The sequence below is a fragment of the Macaca thibetana genome, chromosome 4, assembly GCF_024542745.1.
Source record: "Macaca thibetana thibetana isolate TM-01 chromosome 4, ASM2454274v1, whole genome shotgun sequence".
NCBI lineage: Eukaryota > Metazoa > Chordata > Mammalia > Primates > Cercopithecidae > Macaca > Macaca thibetana.
This window is the reverse complement of record NC_065581.1, coordinates 153980168-153993849: the sequence shown is the minus strand read 5'-3', so window position 1 is coordinate 153993849 and position 13682 is coordinate 153980168. Positions and strand designations below refer to the sequence as shown.

Here is a 13682-nt window from a genome sequence, read left to right as displayed (position 1 = left end):
TTTTGAGCTTCTTTGCTGCAAATTGCCTCCTGTTTTTTGGGGGTGAGCATAAACAAATGCTAATTCCAAGATCATTACTGACAATCAACAGAACAAGTATTGAAGTGACTCCTTCATGTCACACACTTAGCTAAATGCTGAAGACTTAAGTGAGATGTGGTCTGTGCCCTCAGCTAGTATCTAATGGTCTCATGGGAGAAGATAAAGCGGTGTTGCAGCTTTAAAAATGGGTTTGCTAGATGGGTGCCATGGCAACATAGGCACCATGCATCTGAGTCAGAGTCACTAGGTCTGAGTAGAGTTAAGAGGAGAGGACCAAGTATGTAGATAAGGAAGACAGAGAAGCATGCTCCGAGCAAAGACAAACACATGGGAAAGCTGTGGAGGTGTGACATGGGATGTTATATCTGGGAAACGAATGTTTGAATGGAATAAAGGGAGAATAGTGGTTGGATTGGTTGGGGGGATGGACAGGAAGCAGCTTGGGAAGGGCCATTATGTACATGAGCTCTATCCTGCAACCTACCAGGAGCTATTAAAGGATTTTAAGCCAGAGGGTGACATAAGTTGGGGGGGCGGGGGTTGGTGTTTTTTTGTTTTTTGAGGCAAGGTGTCACTCTGTTTCCCAGGCTGGAGTACAGTGGTGCCATCACGGCTCACTGCAACCTCGACCTCCCAGGCTCAAGCAATCCTCCCACCTCAAACTCCTGAGTAGCTGGGACTACAGGTGCATGCCACCATGCCTGGCTAATTTTTTTTTTTTTTTTGTAGTAACAGGGTTTCGCTGTGTTGTCCAAGCTGGTCTCAAACTCCTGGACTCCAACGATCCACCCACTTCAGCCTCCCAAAGTGCTGGGGTTACAGGTGTGAGCCATGCCCAGCCTGAGTTGTGTTTTATAAAGATCAATCTCGGCTCTCTGTGATGGCTCATGCCTGCAATCCCAGCACTTTGGGAGGCTGCAGCAGGCAGATCACCTGAGGCCAGGAGTTTGAGATTAGACATGGTAAAACCCCATCTCTACTAAAAGTACAAAAATTATCCAGGCATGGTGGCACATTCCTATAATCCCAGCTACTCAGCAGGCTGAAGCAGGAGAATCACTTGAACCTGAGAGGCAGAGGTTACAGTGAGCTGAGATTGTGCCACTGCACTCCAGCCTGGGTGACAGAGCAAGACTCCATCTCAGAAAAAAAAAATCAATCTGGTAACTGTGAAGAGTGGAATAGAGTGGAGGAGGGGACAAGAGTTGAGATAGTCACAAAAGGCCACATACTGAATGATTCCATTTATATGCAGTGTCCAGAATAGGAATCTCTGTCTCTTTCCATAGAGAAAGAAGGTAGATTTGTGGTTGTAGGGGCTAGGGAAAGGAGGGAATGGCGAGTAACTGCTACTGGGTTTCTTTGTAGGGTAATGAGAATGTTGTAAAATTAGATAGTGATGAAACTCACTGAAGTGTACACTTTAAGTGGGTGAATTTCATAGAATATGAATTATATCTCAATAAAGCTATTTTTAAAAAAGGCCAGGCATGGCAGCTCATGACCGTAATGTCAACACTTTAGGAGGCTGAAGCAGGAGGATCACTTGAGGCCAGTTTGAGACAATCCTGGAATCATAGTGAGATCTCATCTCTATAAGAAAAAAAATTTTTTTTTAAGTTAGCCAGGTATGGTGGCACATGCCTATAGTCTTAGCTATGCAGGAGGCTGAGATGGGAGGACTTTGAGCCTAGGACTTTGAGGTTACAGGGGAGTATGGTCATGCCACTGTACTCCAGCCTAGGCAACAGAGTGACACCATGTCTCTAAAATTTAGAAAAAAAGAGTGGAGGTCCAGGAACTAGTTGGAAACTATTTTAAAGTAGTCTAGGCATCTAGGCAGGAAGAACCAAGGCAGAGATACTGAGATCAAATGGAATAAGCTAGGGACATAGAGAATGAAAATTTGATGAAGCCACTTAGGCTGGATCTGAGATTTGTGGCTCAGGTAATGGAGTAGATGATTTTTCCATCTTATCAAGATCAATATGCAGTAGATCTAAGTATGATGATGAATTAGGTTTTTTAAATTAAAAAAATTTTTTTTCACCCAGCCTACCTGCCCTTGCCCCAGTGATGAGTTTGTTTTTGCCATGTGAAGTTTGTGATGCCTGTAGGAAAGCCAAGTTGAGTTTAGAGCTCATGGAAGAGTCTGGATAAGAGGCCTGTGGGTTAAGAGGCCTGTGGGTTTGGCATTCATGGGCTGCATGAAGTAAGTGGAGGACTAGGGAGACAGAAAGGGAGTGGCCAGATAGGCAGGGGGTAAAACAGGGACGAGAGTGTTTCTAGGGGCAGGACTGGTCAGCAGTGTCAGTAGCTAGTGACAAAAAGGCTGAAAGGTTTTCATTGAATTTAGAACAGGGAGGCTATGAATGACCTTACAGAGAATGGTTTCAATGAATGGCAGGTGCAGAAAATTGATCATGATCATTTGAACAAATGGAAATATAGACAACTTTGTCCAAACACTTGGCTGTGGAAGCAAGGTAAAGGCGAGCCACAAGGGGGGCCTTAGGATTTGGGGATTAAGCCTGTCTAATTATATTATACATGAGAGGCAGTGTTTGAGCAGGGCTTTGAAAAAGAGGTGAAATTTGGACACAGGAAAATGATTGGAAAAGGCATTACAGATAAAGTTAACTTCCATTAATTGACTTGAAGTAATAACAGTCAACCATTTATTGAGGACCTTCATGTGCCAGACAATGAACTAAGGGCTCTACATGCATTATCTCATTGATCCTTGTCCCAGCCCTTTAAGAGAGGAGGTACCATTGTTATTTCCACTTAGAGATGTGAACACTGAGGAACAGAGAGGCTACCTCATCATGGGTGTGTCTGTGTATAGAGATCCAGGCAGTTGCAGGACAGTCTGGTCACACAGCGGGAAGGAAGTGACGAGAGTTGGTAATGTGCTGCTTTTAAAAATGTATTTATGGTATCATGATCACTTTGTCAATACCTCACTGTGGACATCCTCATCTAACATTTAGTTTTGTTCTCTAGTGTCAAGGGAGCCCTCTAATGGACATTTGTTGCACTACAGACTTTCAGCTTTTATTCGTTCAGAAAGTTGAGTGCCTCCTGTGCCCCAAGCACCAGCTCAGATGCCGTTAGGGTGATGCAAACAAGACAGACATGGTCCCTGAGTTCCTAAAGCAAGACTGAGGCAGGAAGAAGCCGAATGTGTTTGGAAACCCAAGAAGACAGGAAAGTGGCATAGGAAGAGACTGGAAAGTTAGAGTGGATCAGATTAGACAGAGCCTTGAAAGCAAAGATGAAGAGACTTTGCTTTAAGAGTGGTGGATTTTGGCCAGGCGTGATGGTTCACGCCTGTAATCCCAGCACTTTGGGAGGCCAAGGCTGGTGGATCATGAGATCAGGAGATCGAAACACAGTGAAACCTCGTTTCTACTATAATTACAAAAAATTAGCCGGGCTTGGTGGCATGCACCTGTAGTCCCAGCTACTGGGGAGGCTGAGGGAGCAGAATCGCTTGAATCTAGGAGGCAGAGGTTGCAGTGAGCCAAGATCGCACCACTGCACTCCAGCCTGGGTGACAGAGTGAGACCGAAAAAGAAAAAAAGAGTAGTGGACCTTTGTTGGAGGACATAGGTCTGATTTTATGTTTTTAAAGTCACTGTGGTTGTTCTGTGTGTGGAGGATGAATTACAGGGAGGGAAATGAGAGTGCAAGAGGGGAGGAAGACCTAGTAGGAGATCAATTCAGGGTCCAGGTGAGAGATGATGGACTATGGTGCTGTAATAGATAAACTCATGATATATTTTATATATCAGCATTTTATTCCAAAACAATTTTCGAATGTCCTCCTACCCTAGATAGGGCAGACAGATTATCTGTAACATTTTTGGAGCACATTTTAATACCTGAGTGTTTCCAGTAATTTACAAAAGAAAATATAGCCTTTCCTAACTTGTCCCATGTTGGTCTGCATTTACACAGCAGTAAGTTAAAAGTTAGTATTGGGGGTCAAATATTTCACTTTAGATGAAAGTTTAGCCACAATCTGGCTTCTGTTAGGCCGTATCTAATTTTTTTCATCCAAATGTAGAGCATCGTTTGTGGCAGCCAGTGGTACCTGCTGAGACACAGGTGTGACAGCTGCATTTCAAACAAGCCTGGGAAGGAGAAAGAAAGCCCTTCAGTGTGTCCTGTGGCTGAGAGGAGCCACCCATAGACTCCACCTTGTAAACACAGTGGCACAGGACACAGCACAGGCCTAACCCATGCAGGATGCTGGACTCGTTCCCTTATTCACTACCTCCTCTCTCTCCTTTTTCCTGGCTTCCCTGCCCCAACTTCCTAAACACACAGTGTGGTTTTTGAGTCTTGACTTTTCTCGGCTGCAGTTGACTCCAGCTCTGCCTGTTTGTTTATTCCTTTTTCTCTGTCCCTGGCTGTCTGCCTTTTGGCCCATCCTTTAAGGCTTGGAATGTCTTGGGCTTACCTTCTTTCCGTTCACTGGTGATGTGTTTTCTCAGACGTACCCGCTCCCTGCTTTCATCTTTCAACTTCATGGGGCTGTGACAACTCTTCCCTCCTTGTCCCCTGGAAGCCAGTTTTGAGTAGCAGCCAGGCCTAGAACACTGGTGACACAGACACACTTCACAGCCCTTCCACATGGTCTAGTTTCAGATCATGGTAATCCCCAGTCTAGGAGGCTGCTGAGCCAAAGAGCACAGGCTCTGGAGTGAGACACCAGTTCACCCCAGTTCTACCACCAACTTGAGAACCAACAGAGGGGTGTGGTGAGGATTCTTGGTGGCAGGTTATATAAAGTGCCTAGCCCAGACAGGATGATTAATAAATCCTTGCATTTGTTATGTTTTAATATTCTATTAAATACTGAAAGCAGATCCTGATTTGGAATAGGTCTCAAGAAAGGAGACCCTAGTTAATCCTGAATTAGAGTCTTTGCTTATAGGTAACAAAGATTTTAGGAATTTATCTCACAGTTTTGCTTAAGAGTTCTGAATTTCAACTTCCATCAAGGTCCTGGGTCCCAGGTATTTTCAACCTAGTAATTCTAAATATTGAGTGATTGGTTGCAGTAGCTTATGCCTATAATCCCAGCACTTTGGGAGGCCAAGGTAGAAGGATCTTTTGACCCCAGGAATGCAAGACCAGCCTGGGCAACATAGTGAGACCTTATCTTTACAAAAACTTAAAAAATTAGCTGACATGGTAGCCTTAAAAAATTAGCTGACATAGTCCCAGCTATTGGGAGATTGAGATGGGAAGATTGCTTGAGCCGGGGAGGTTGAGGCTGGAGTGAGCTGTGATCCTGCCACTGCACACCAATCTGAATGGCAGAGTAAGACTTTGTCTCCAAAAAATAAAAATAAAAAATAAATGCTGAGTCAAGTCTACTGCTCCTGCCAGAAGACATGATTGAAATGCATTACATAGAATAATAATGGTTAAAGAAAAGCTTGGCAAAAGTTCCCAGACTATATACTTTATTGGGACATGAGAGGCTGTGTGTATCGTGGTATCTTTTTACTATTTTCTTAACCTTATAGGCCTGTGTTTCTAGTTACCATTAAATTACTACAGATTTGTGTCTTTAATGTAATATATAAGTGTTTTGGAAGGGTGAGAATATTTCAAAGGTTTGAAAGTTAAAACTTTGTATGAAAGAATTGAAAACTTGGAATTTAGATCACTTTTCCATTGTGTCATATTTCTCTGCGACATGGACGTATTGAAGCATGGACATCATGTCCATGCACATAAAGCAGACAACCCAGATGACACACACACGTGCACAGGAACGCTCTGAAGGATGCAAACCCAACTGTGAAGTGTTGATTCCTGAGGACATGAATGCGCATGGGTTGAGGGTGAGAAGAGGTTGTAGGAAGACTTTCATATATTACTGTGTACATTTCTCTAAGGTTTGAATTTTAAAAAATACATTCATGAGTTACTTTTGTAATGTAGAAATATTAATGACTTTCCTATCCATCAGCCTGCGTAAGCTTCCTCTTCCAGTTCAGGTAGAATGAACTGGATCAGTGTTGCTCCATTTTCCTTTTTAGCGTTTTACATTCACCTAAAGATACCTTGGGATGAGGTTATATACTTTACCAAATGTAAGCTATTTCCAAAGTAATATCCAAATACTTAACAATTTCCCAGCCTAAGTAAATGATCAGAGGCTCCGTACTCACTCTCATCTAGACTGTGGCTCGGGGTGTGAATGTATCAAATGCACGTTTCTCCATCAGGCAGAAATGAGAGTAACCATGTGCCATGGAGAAGGTTGATCGACTCCCTGTGAAGCACTTTGAAGTGACACCGGCCTCTGTGTGCTTCAGAAGAATCCAGCCATCTGCTGTATGGCCTGACATTTTCCTTTAGTTTGTGGTGGGCCAACAGAACTCTGTTGCCAACTGTTTTCTGTCCTGGGTGCCCAGCCAGAGGCTCTGAAAGTCTGGAGACTTTATATTGACTAAACTTTAGGAATGTCAATTATATGTCCACCTCCAAGATGCCTTCTCTTAGTCAGGTGCAGCTCATTGTTTCCGAGCTACACTTAATATTCTTAAGCAAAACCTAAACTGACATTTCTCCAGCAATGCTCTCCTTGATAGAAATGGGAAAGGTAAGAGCAAAAGGAATCTTTTGTTCTCATGTACATACACTAACTCATAGAAGGTTAATTCTTCTATAGCCTGTGCTATTATAACAAGTATTTATATATTTGTGATATAGTTCCTTAAAGAAAACAAAAGCAATATAGACATCTAAACTGTCACTGGCTTATTAAGTGTCAGTGCCAGAGCCTAGGAGAAATAAGGAGCCTGTGAATCCCTTATTCGAATCTAACCAGAGCTGCTGTGTTTGAGAGCAAGTTTTAAAAGACTGTATGTAATATTAAGTTTATTCATCTTTCACACTGAGTCCCAGCATCACCAGATCAGTATTTGATGCCTGGATCAGTCTTTATTCTGGGGAGTGATGAAGCACTGAACCTGCTATGTGTGTAGTCTGCCAAATGTCGGCATGTGCTCCTTGCAGCCCAGGCATCCTGCATGTAAGGAATACGTGTGTTCTCACCAGCCTCATCTGCTTACCTCCACATTTAGCCAGATTCTGCGTATTAACATCTGCTGGGAAAGAGCATCACTACAGTAGCTGCAAATAAGGTGAAGGAAGCAAAGTATTTTTCTGACAAGTACTTAAAGAATAGATGTGTAAATTTCTATAAACAAAAGTCTTAAAGGAAAATGAAAAATTTTTACATTTAAATAACTACATAAATCATTGTCTAATTTTAATAAGAATATAACTTAATATAACTTGAATGGAGAAAAGGATGACTTGCAGTCGGGGAAAGTATTAAGAAATAATATGCTCAGGCCGGGCGCGGTGGTTCAATGCCTGTAATCCCAGCACTTTGGGAGGCCGAGGCGGGTGGATCACGAGGTCAGGAGATCGAGACCATCCTGGCTAACACAGTGAAACCCCGTCTCTACTAAAAATACAAAAAATTAGCCAGGAGTGATGGCGGGCGCCTGTAGTCCCAGCTACTCGGGAGGCTGAAGCAGGAGAATGGCATGAACCAGGAAGCAGATCTTGCAGTGAGCCGAGATCGCACCACTGCACTCCAGCCTGGGCCACAGAGCGAGACTCCGTCTCAAAAAAGAAAAAAGAAAGAAAGAAATAGTATGCTCAAAATATATAGCAATAAGTTGGAAACTTTTACTTGAATAATTTTTTATAAAACTGGCCAGAGAACAAAAATGTGAAGAGGCCAAGTTCCAGGAATCATGTTACATATTGTTCTAAAACAACATAAGCACTTAACAAAGTTGAAAAGTTAACAAAGCCAAGTACTGTACTAGGCTTCTAACATTCACTAAGTATAAAATTCTACAGAGCTGGTTTTCTTATCTTTAAAGAAAGTTGTTGGCAAGTGGTACTGGTGTTAAAGAAAAAAAAAGGGGCCGGGCGCGGTGGCTCAAGCCTGTAATCCCAGCACTTTGGGAGGCCGAGCAGGAGGATCACGAGGTCAGGAGATTGAGACCATCCTGGCTAACACGGTGAAACCCTGTCTGTACTAAAAATACAAAAAACTAGCCGGGCGAGGTGGCAGGCATCTGTAGTCCCAGCTACTCGGGAGGCTGAGGCAGGAGAATGGCATAAACCTGGGAGGCAGAGCTTGCAGTGAGCTGAGATCCGGCCACTGCACTCCAGCCTGGGTGACAGAGCGAGACTCCGTCTCAAAAAAAAAAAAAAAAAAGAAATATGTACTGACCAAAATAGAAAAAAAAATATGAAGCACATTAAAAGAAAAAATATATATTCCTGAAAACCTTGTATAATTACAGTGGCATGGTTGGGAATGTTTGGTCTATAGTTTTAACAATTAAATCCATTGAATCTGGCCCCGTACCATCCTAAAGTTTTATTCTAGATTCTCTGGAGTTTGTGATTATAGATATGTTTCTAAGATTTAAATAACTTTCCATGTTTATCTCCTTTTATGTTTGTACATAGAATAAAAATGTTTCTATTGTTAAGAATATTAGGGTTGTATGCAGTGGTTCACGCCTGTAATCCCAGCACTTTGGGAGACCAAAGCAAGTAGTTTGTTTGAGCCCAGGAGTTCAAGAATGGCCTGGGCAACATAGTAAGACCCCATCTCTACAAAAAATAAAAAATTAGCCGGGCATAATGGCATGTCCCACCTACTTGGGAGACTGAAGTGGGAGGATCACTTGGACCCCAGGAGGTTGAGGCTGCAGTGAGCTGTGATCGCACCACTGCATTCCAGTCTGGGTAACAAAGTGAGACCTGTTTCAAAAATAAAAAATAAAAAATTGGGGTTTATCTACTTAGATTTTCAATACAAACGACTACTTAAATCTTTACCTACTTGTTAATTTCAAACCCTTTTCTACATTTTGATTTATCTTTAGATCTCTTTTTGTCTCAATAAATGGGAAGTATCAGGAAGTCTTTTTACTTGCTCAAGGTCAGAGAGAGCTTAGAACCTGATAGTGTCCCTCTGAGCCCCAGTTCTTTCCAACCTGCCAGGCTGTGGGCCCAGCAATTACTCACCGCTAAGAAGTTATGCTTGTGCAGTCATGGAAGTCGCGTTGGAGAAAAGGATATTTAACTGGCAAATAAAAATCAGGAGAATGGGAGATATTGTTCTTTAGAAATGCTAGTGTGAAGTGGTAGGCTTATTTTTCAAATGGTCAACTGGTATTCTTTTTTTTTTTTTTTCTTTTTTTTTTTTTTTGAGACGGAGTCTTGCTCTGTCGCCCAGGCTGGAGTGCAGTGGCACGATCTCAGTTTACTGCAAGCTCCGCCTCCCGGGTTCACACCATTCTCCTGCCTCAGCCTCCTGAGTAGCTGGGACTACAGGTGCCCGCCACCACGCCTGGCTAACTTTTTTTTTTTTTTTTTTTGTATTTTTAGTAGAAACGGGGTTTCACCGTGTTAGCCAGGATGGTCTTGATCTCCTGACCTCCTGATCCACCCGCCTCGGCCTCCCAAAGTGCTGGGAATTACAGGCCTGAGCCACCGCGTCCAGCCGGCCAACTCATATTCTTAAACTAATCATAATTTTACCATAAGACCATATTTTAGTGATTGAAGAAAAAAATGTACCAAACTGTATGATATGATGGTGTTAAAAAGAACTCACCCAATATGAAACATTTTTCAAGAGCATGTTTCCTATTTTGATGTCAGTGGACCACTTGTGGTAAAGTTGTGAAAACCAGCACTCCTGAATTCCACCCAGAACTCACACTTTGCACCTTCAGAGACCCTCAGATTGTGAGTGGCTGCCCTGAGGCGTACTACCAACCTCCGGCTTTTGTAGGTCTATGGAAAAACAGAACCGATGAAGACAGAGATGCATACAGCTGTTTTATCTGGTCTCTCCTTCCTCCCCAGCCTCACTGTTATTGGAGGGCACCTTCCAGGCACAGTTCTGTTCACGGCCTGCCGCTGCCCACGTGGACCATGGGTTCCGGGATGGCTCCATCTTCTGTGCTTTGGGCACATTACTTAACCTCTCCCGGCATCGCTATCTTCATCAGAGATAACATTAGTAACCACCTCATAAAGTTGTTATGAGGATCACCAGTGAGATAATCAATGTAAAGCTTACAACAGTGCTTGGCACTTAGTAAACACTAAACAAATGATAGTTGCTATTATATGGATACTTTTAAAAAATCTGATACTTTTAAAAACATTTTTTCTGCTGACTAGTGAATTGTTCAGTTTTACAATGTTCTGTGCCTTTAAAAAGTTATTAAATTAACTGTTTCCTCCTTTTTTGTACCCACCATACTTTGAATATATAACTACGGCAGCATATAAACACTTCATTTGCACTTACGTATTTAAATGTCCATCTTTCCATAACCCAAGGATAGGAACGAAGTCTTACTCATTGTTGAAATCTCTAGTACATAGCACAGTGCCTACCAAATAGTAGGCAAAATCAGGTGTTCGATTCTATTAACTACTCTAACACTGAAATGAAAGTGTTCAATGGCTCAAAATAAGTATAATAAGCCTTAACTCTGGGTGCTTAAATTTATCTATAATGTCTGCCAGTGAAGTATATATAGTTTTAAAGGTTAAAAAAAATCAAGTGTTTAATGAATTCGAGCTGACTGAGCACTGACCAGATACAGGATCCTTAAACTTCATAATATCTAGTCCAAAGATGATTTTTTTTTTTTTTTTTTTTTTTTTTTTTTTTTTGGTACAGATTCTGACTTCAAGGGGTTTGCAGGCTGGGAGGGCAAGTAATATATAAAAAGTCATTTTTGGCTGGGTGGTGTGGCTCATGCCTGTAATCCTAGCACTTTGGGAGGCTGAGGCAGGCAGATCACTTGAGGTCAGGAGTTCAAGACCAGCCTGGCCAACATAGTGAAGCCCCGTCTCTACTAAAAATACAAAAATTAGCCAGACGCGGTGGTGCTTGCCTGTAGTCCCAGCTACTCAGGAGGCTAAGGCAGAAGAATTGCTTGAACCTGGAAAGTGGAGGTTGTAATGAGCCGAGATCACACCACTGCACTCCAGCGTGGGCAACAGAGAGAGACTCCGGCTCAAAACACAAAGTTATTTTCTTCTTGTCCCTTAGTGGAAATATTAAGAAAGTGCTAGGGGAACTCGAAGGAGATGATTATAGGAGTTGATTATGTATGTAAAATCAAAGTAAATGGGGCAGTGGCAGGGGGGAAAAAGGGGAACCAGTAGTGACTTAGAAGTCCTAAGCATGTTGCATGGTAATTGTGACATTCACTTCCTGCGAGTGAGCTGACATTGTGGTGTCCGTCCTAGGTACTCTCCTTTTTCTTCATTGGTCTGATGTCCATGATGATTCCTCTGTGTAGCATCTTTGGGGCCCTCATTGCTGTGTGTCTCATCATGGGTCTCTTCGATGGATGCTTCATTTCCATTATGGCTCCCATAGCCTTTGAGTTGGTTGGTGCCCAGGATGTCTCCCAAGCAATTGGATTTCTGCTCGGATTTATGTCTATACCCATGACTGTTGGCCCACCCATTGCAGGTAAATATAATGATTCTCCAGTAATTATATTAAGTCATAGTATTTTCTACTTCAGGTCTTAATTTAAGTCTCACTTATATTTAAAACGTATTACAGGTTATTGATTACTGGTCTTTTGCTTTCATGTGTGCCTTACTGGTAACATTTTTAATAAGACTAGCTATAAACGGTATGTTGAAAAGGTTTGCTGAAAAGTCCCTCTTATCCTTACTGGCAGCTAAAACACTGAATAAAATATGTAACAGTAGGCCAGGCTCAGTGACTCACACCTGCAATAGCAGCACTCTGGGAGGCTGAGGCGGGAAAATCACCTGAGCTCAGGAGCTTGAGACCAGCCTGGGCAACATAGTGAGATACTATCTGTACAAAAAATAAAAAATAAAAACATTAGCCAAGCATAGTGGCATGCATCTGCAGTCCCAGACGCACAGGAGGCTGAGGTGGGAGGATTGCTTGAGCCCAGAGGTCAAGGCTGCAGTGAGCTGTGATCATACCACTGTACCCCAGCCTGGGCAAAACCCTATTTAAAAAAAAAAAAAAAAAAAAGAGATGAAGATTCTGGAAGATTTCTAAATATGTCAGCTTTTGGTAAGAGATCGTACATCCCCCTGAGGAGTAGCTGATGAAAAATAACATAATAGAAAAAACCCAAATGCCCATAAATGGCTAATTGGGTAAGCAAAATGTGGAATATCTATAGTGCAATATTATTCAGCCATAAAAAGGAGTAAGGTACAGAACTGATGCTACCAGGTGAATGGACCTCAAGAACATTATACTAAGTGAAAGAAGCCAGACATAGAAGGTGACATGGCTGGGCATGGTGGCTCACACCTGTAATCCCAGCACTTTGAGAGGCCAAGGCAGGAGGATCATTTGAGCTCAGGAGTTCCAGACTAGCTTGGGCAACATAGCAAGACCTTGTCTCTACGAAAAATAAAAAAAATTAGCCTGGCGTGGTGGCACATACTAATAGTAGTGTAATCTCACCTACTCCAGAGGTGGAGGTGAGAGGATCTCTTGCGCCTGGGAGATCAAGTCTGCAGAGCCGTGAGAGCACCACTGCACTCCAGCCTGGGTGACAGAGTGAGACCCTGTCTCACTCTAAAAGGCTGTATATCGTATGATTTATTTCATGTGAAATGTCCAAAATAGGTAAATAAATACAGATAGAAAACAGATTGGTGATTGCCAGGGGCTGGAGAGAAAGAGGATTGGGAAGTAACTACTTAATTGGGATGAAGTGTCCTTTTGGCACAATGAAAATATTTTGGAATAGAAGCGGTGGGTGCACAACATTGTGTATGTGCTAAATGCCGCTGAATTGTTCACTTTCAAATGGTTAATTCTATCTCATGTGAATTCCACCTCTAGAAATTCTCTGAATGATACTATAAAGGTGTCTCATGTTCAGTATTACTTGGGTGCCTGTGTCAATTAGTATTAGAAGATTCAATATAAATATGATAAAATGTAAATGTATGTACTGTCATCTGTGTTTGGCACATGAGACGCTCAGTGAAGGTTTAGCTCAATGCATTCTTATATCCTGAGCTGCATTCCTAGTCATGAATCAAGCAAGCAGAGTTACTACTGAGCAGACCACATACAGTTTAAGTTCAAAAGGTCATGGTCTCCCTATAGGAGAACCCTCCGTTCCTTCTTCTCTCCCGCAGGTAATATACTGTTTACTCTTCTTTTTATAACCTACAAGCTTAGTTTTACAGTTTCTAAGTCCACAACAGATTTTATATAAGCAGCACTCTAGTAGTAAATAGTTTTGCTACCAGAAGTGACAGTTAACAGAGCAAGAATAAGGGAGGTAACAGGAAACTTCGGAAGCAGGCAGAGCACCACTACACAGCAACTGGCAGCAGAAAGCTGCTGGCTCACCAGGAGGCTCTGAGGGCATCATAGTATCACAGCAGAGCATAATCATGAGTGTTCATAAGGAGGAAGAGTTCAGTTATGTATGAAATGGTCTGATTCCAAAGATAGAAAACTTGTGCATTTACAGATATTGTCTATTTTATTTATGCAGAATGGATATACACATTTTTATGTGTTGGTA

The 13682-nt window shown here is 42.2% G+C and overlaps 2 protein-coding genes across 2 annotated transcripts in view; one reads left to right on the top strand and one right to left on the bottom strand.

The window, feature by feature from the left end:
• Nucleotides 1-13682, bottom strand: part of REV3L (REV3 like, DNA directed polymerase zeta catalytic subunit) — a 659986-nt gene that overhangs the window by 397282 nt on the left and 249022 nt on the right. The gene's annotated exons all lie outside the window — the stretch shown is intronic.
• SLC16A10 (solute carrier family 16 member 10) overlaps nucleotides 1-13682 on the top strand; it is a 146202-nt gene that overhangs the window by 121834 nt on the left and 10686 nt on the right. The window contains exon 5 of the mRNA XM_050789063.1: nucleotides 11383-11611. Within this exon, the coding sequence (XP_050645020.1) occupies nucleotides 11383-11611 (229 nt within the window). The remainder of the gene's footprint in view (nucleotides 1-11382; nucleotides 11612-13682) is intronic.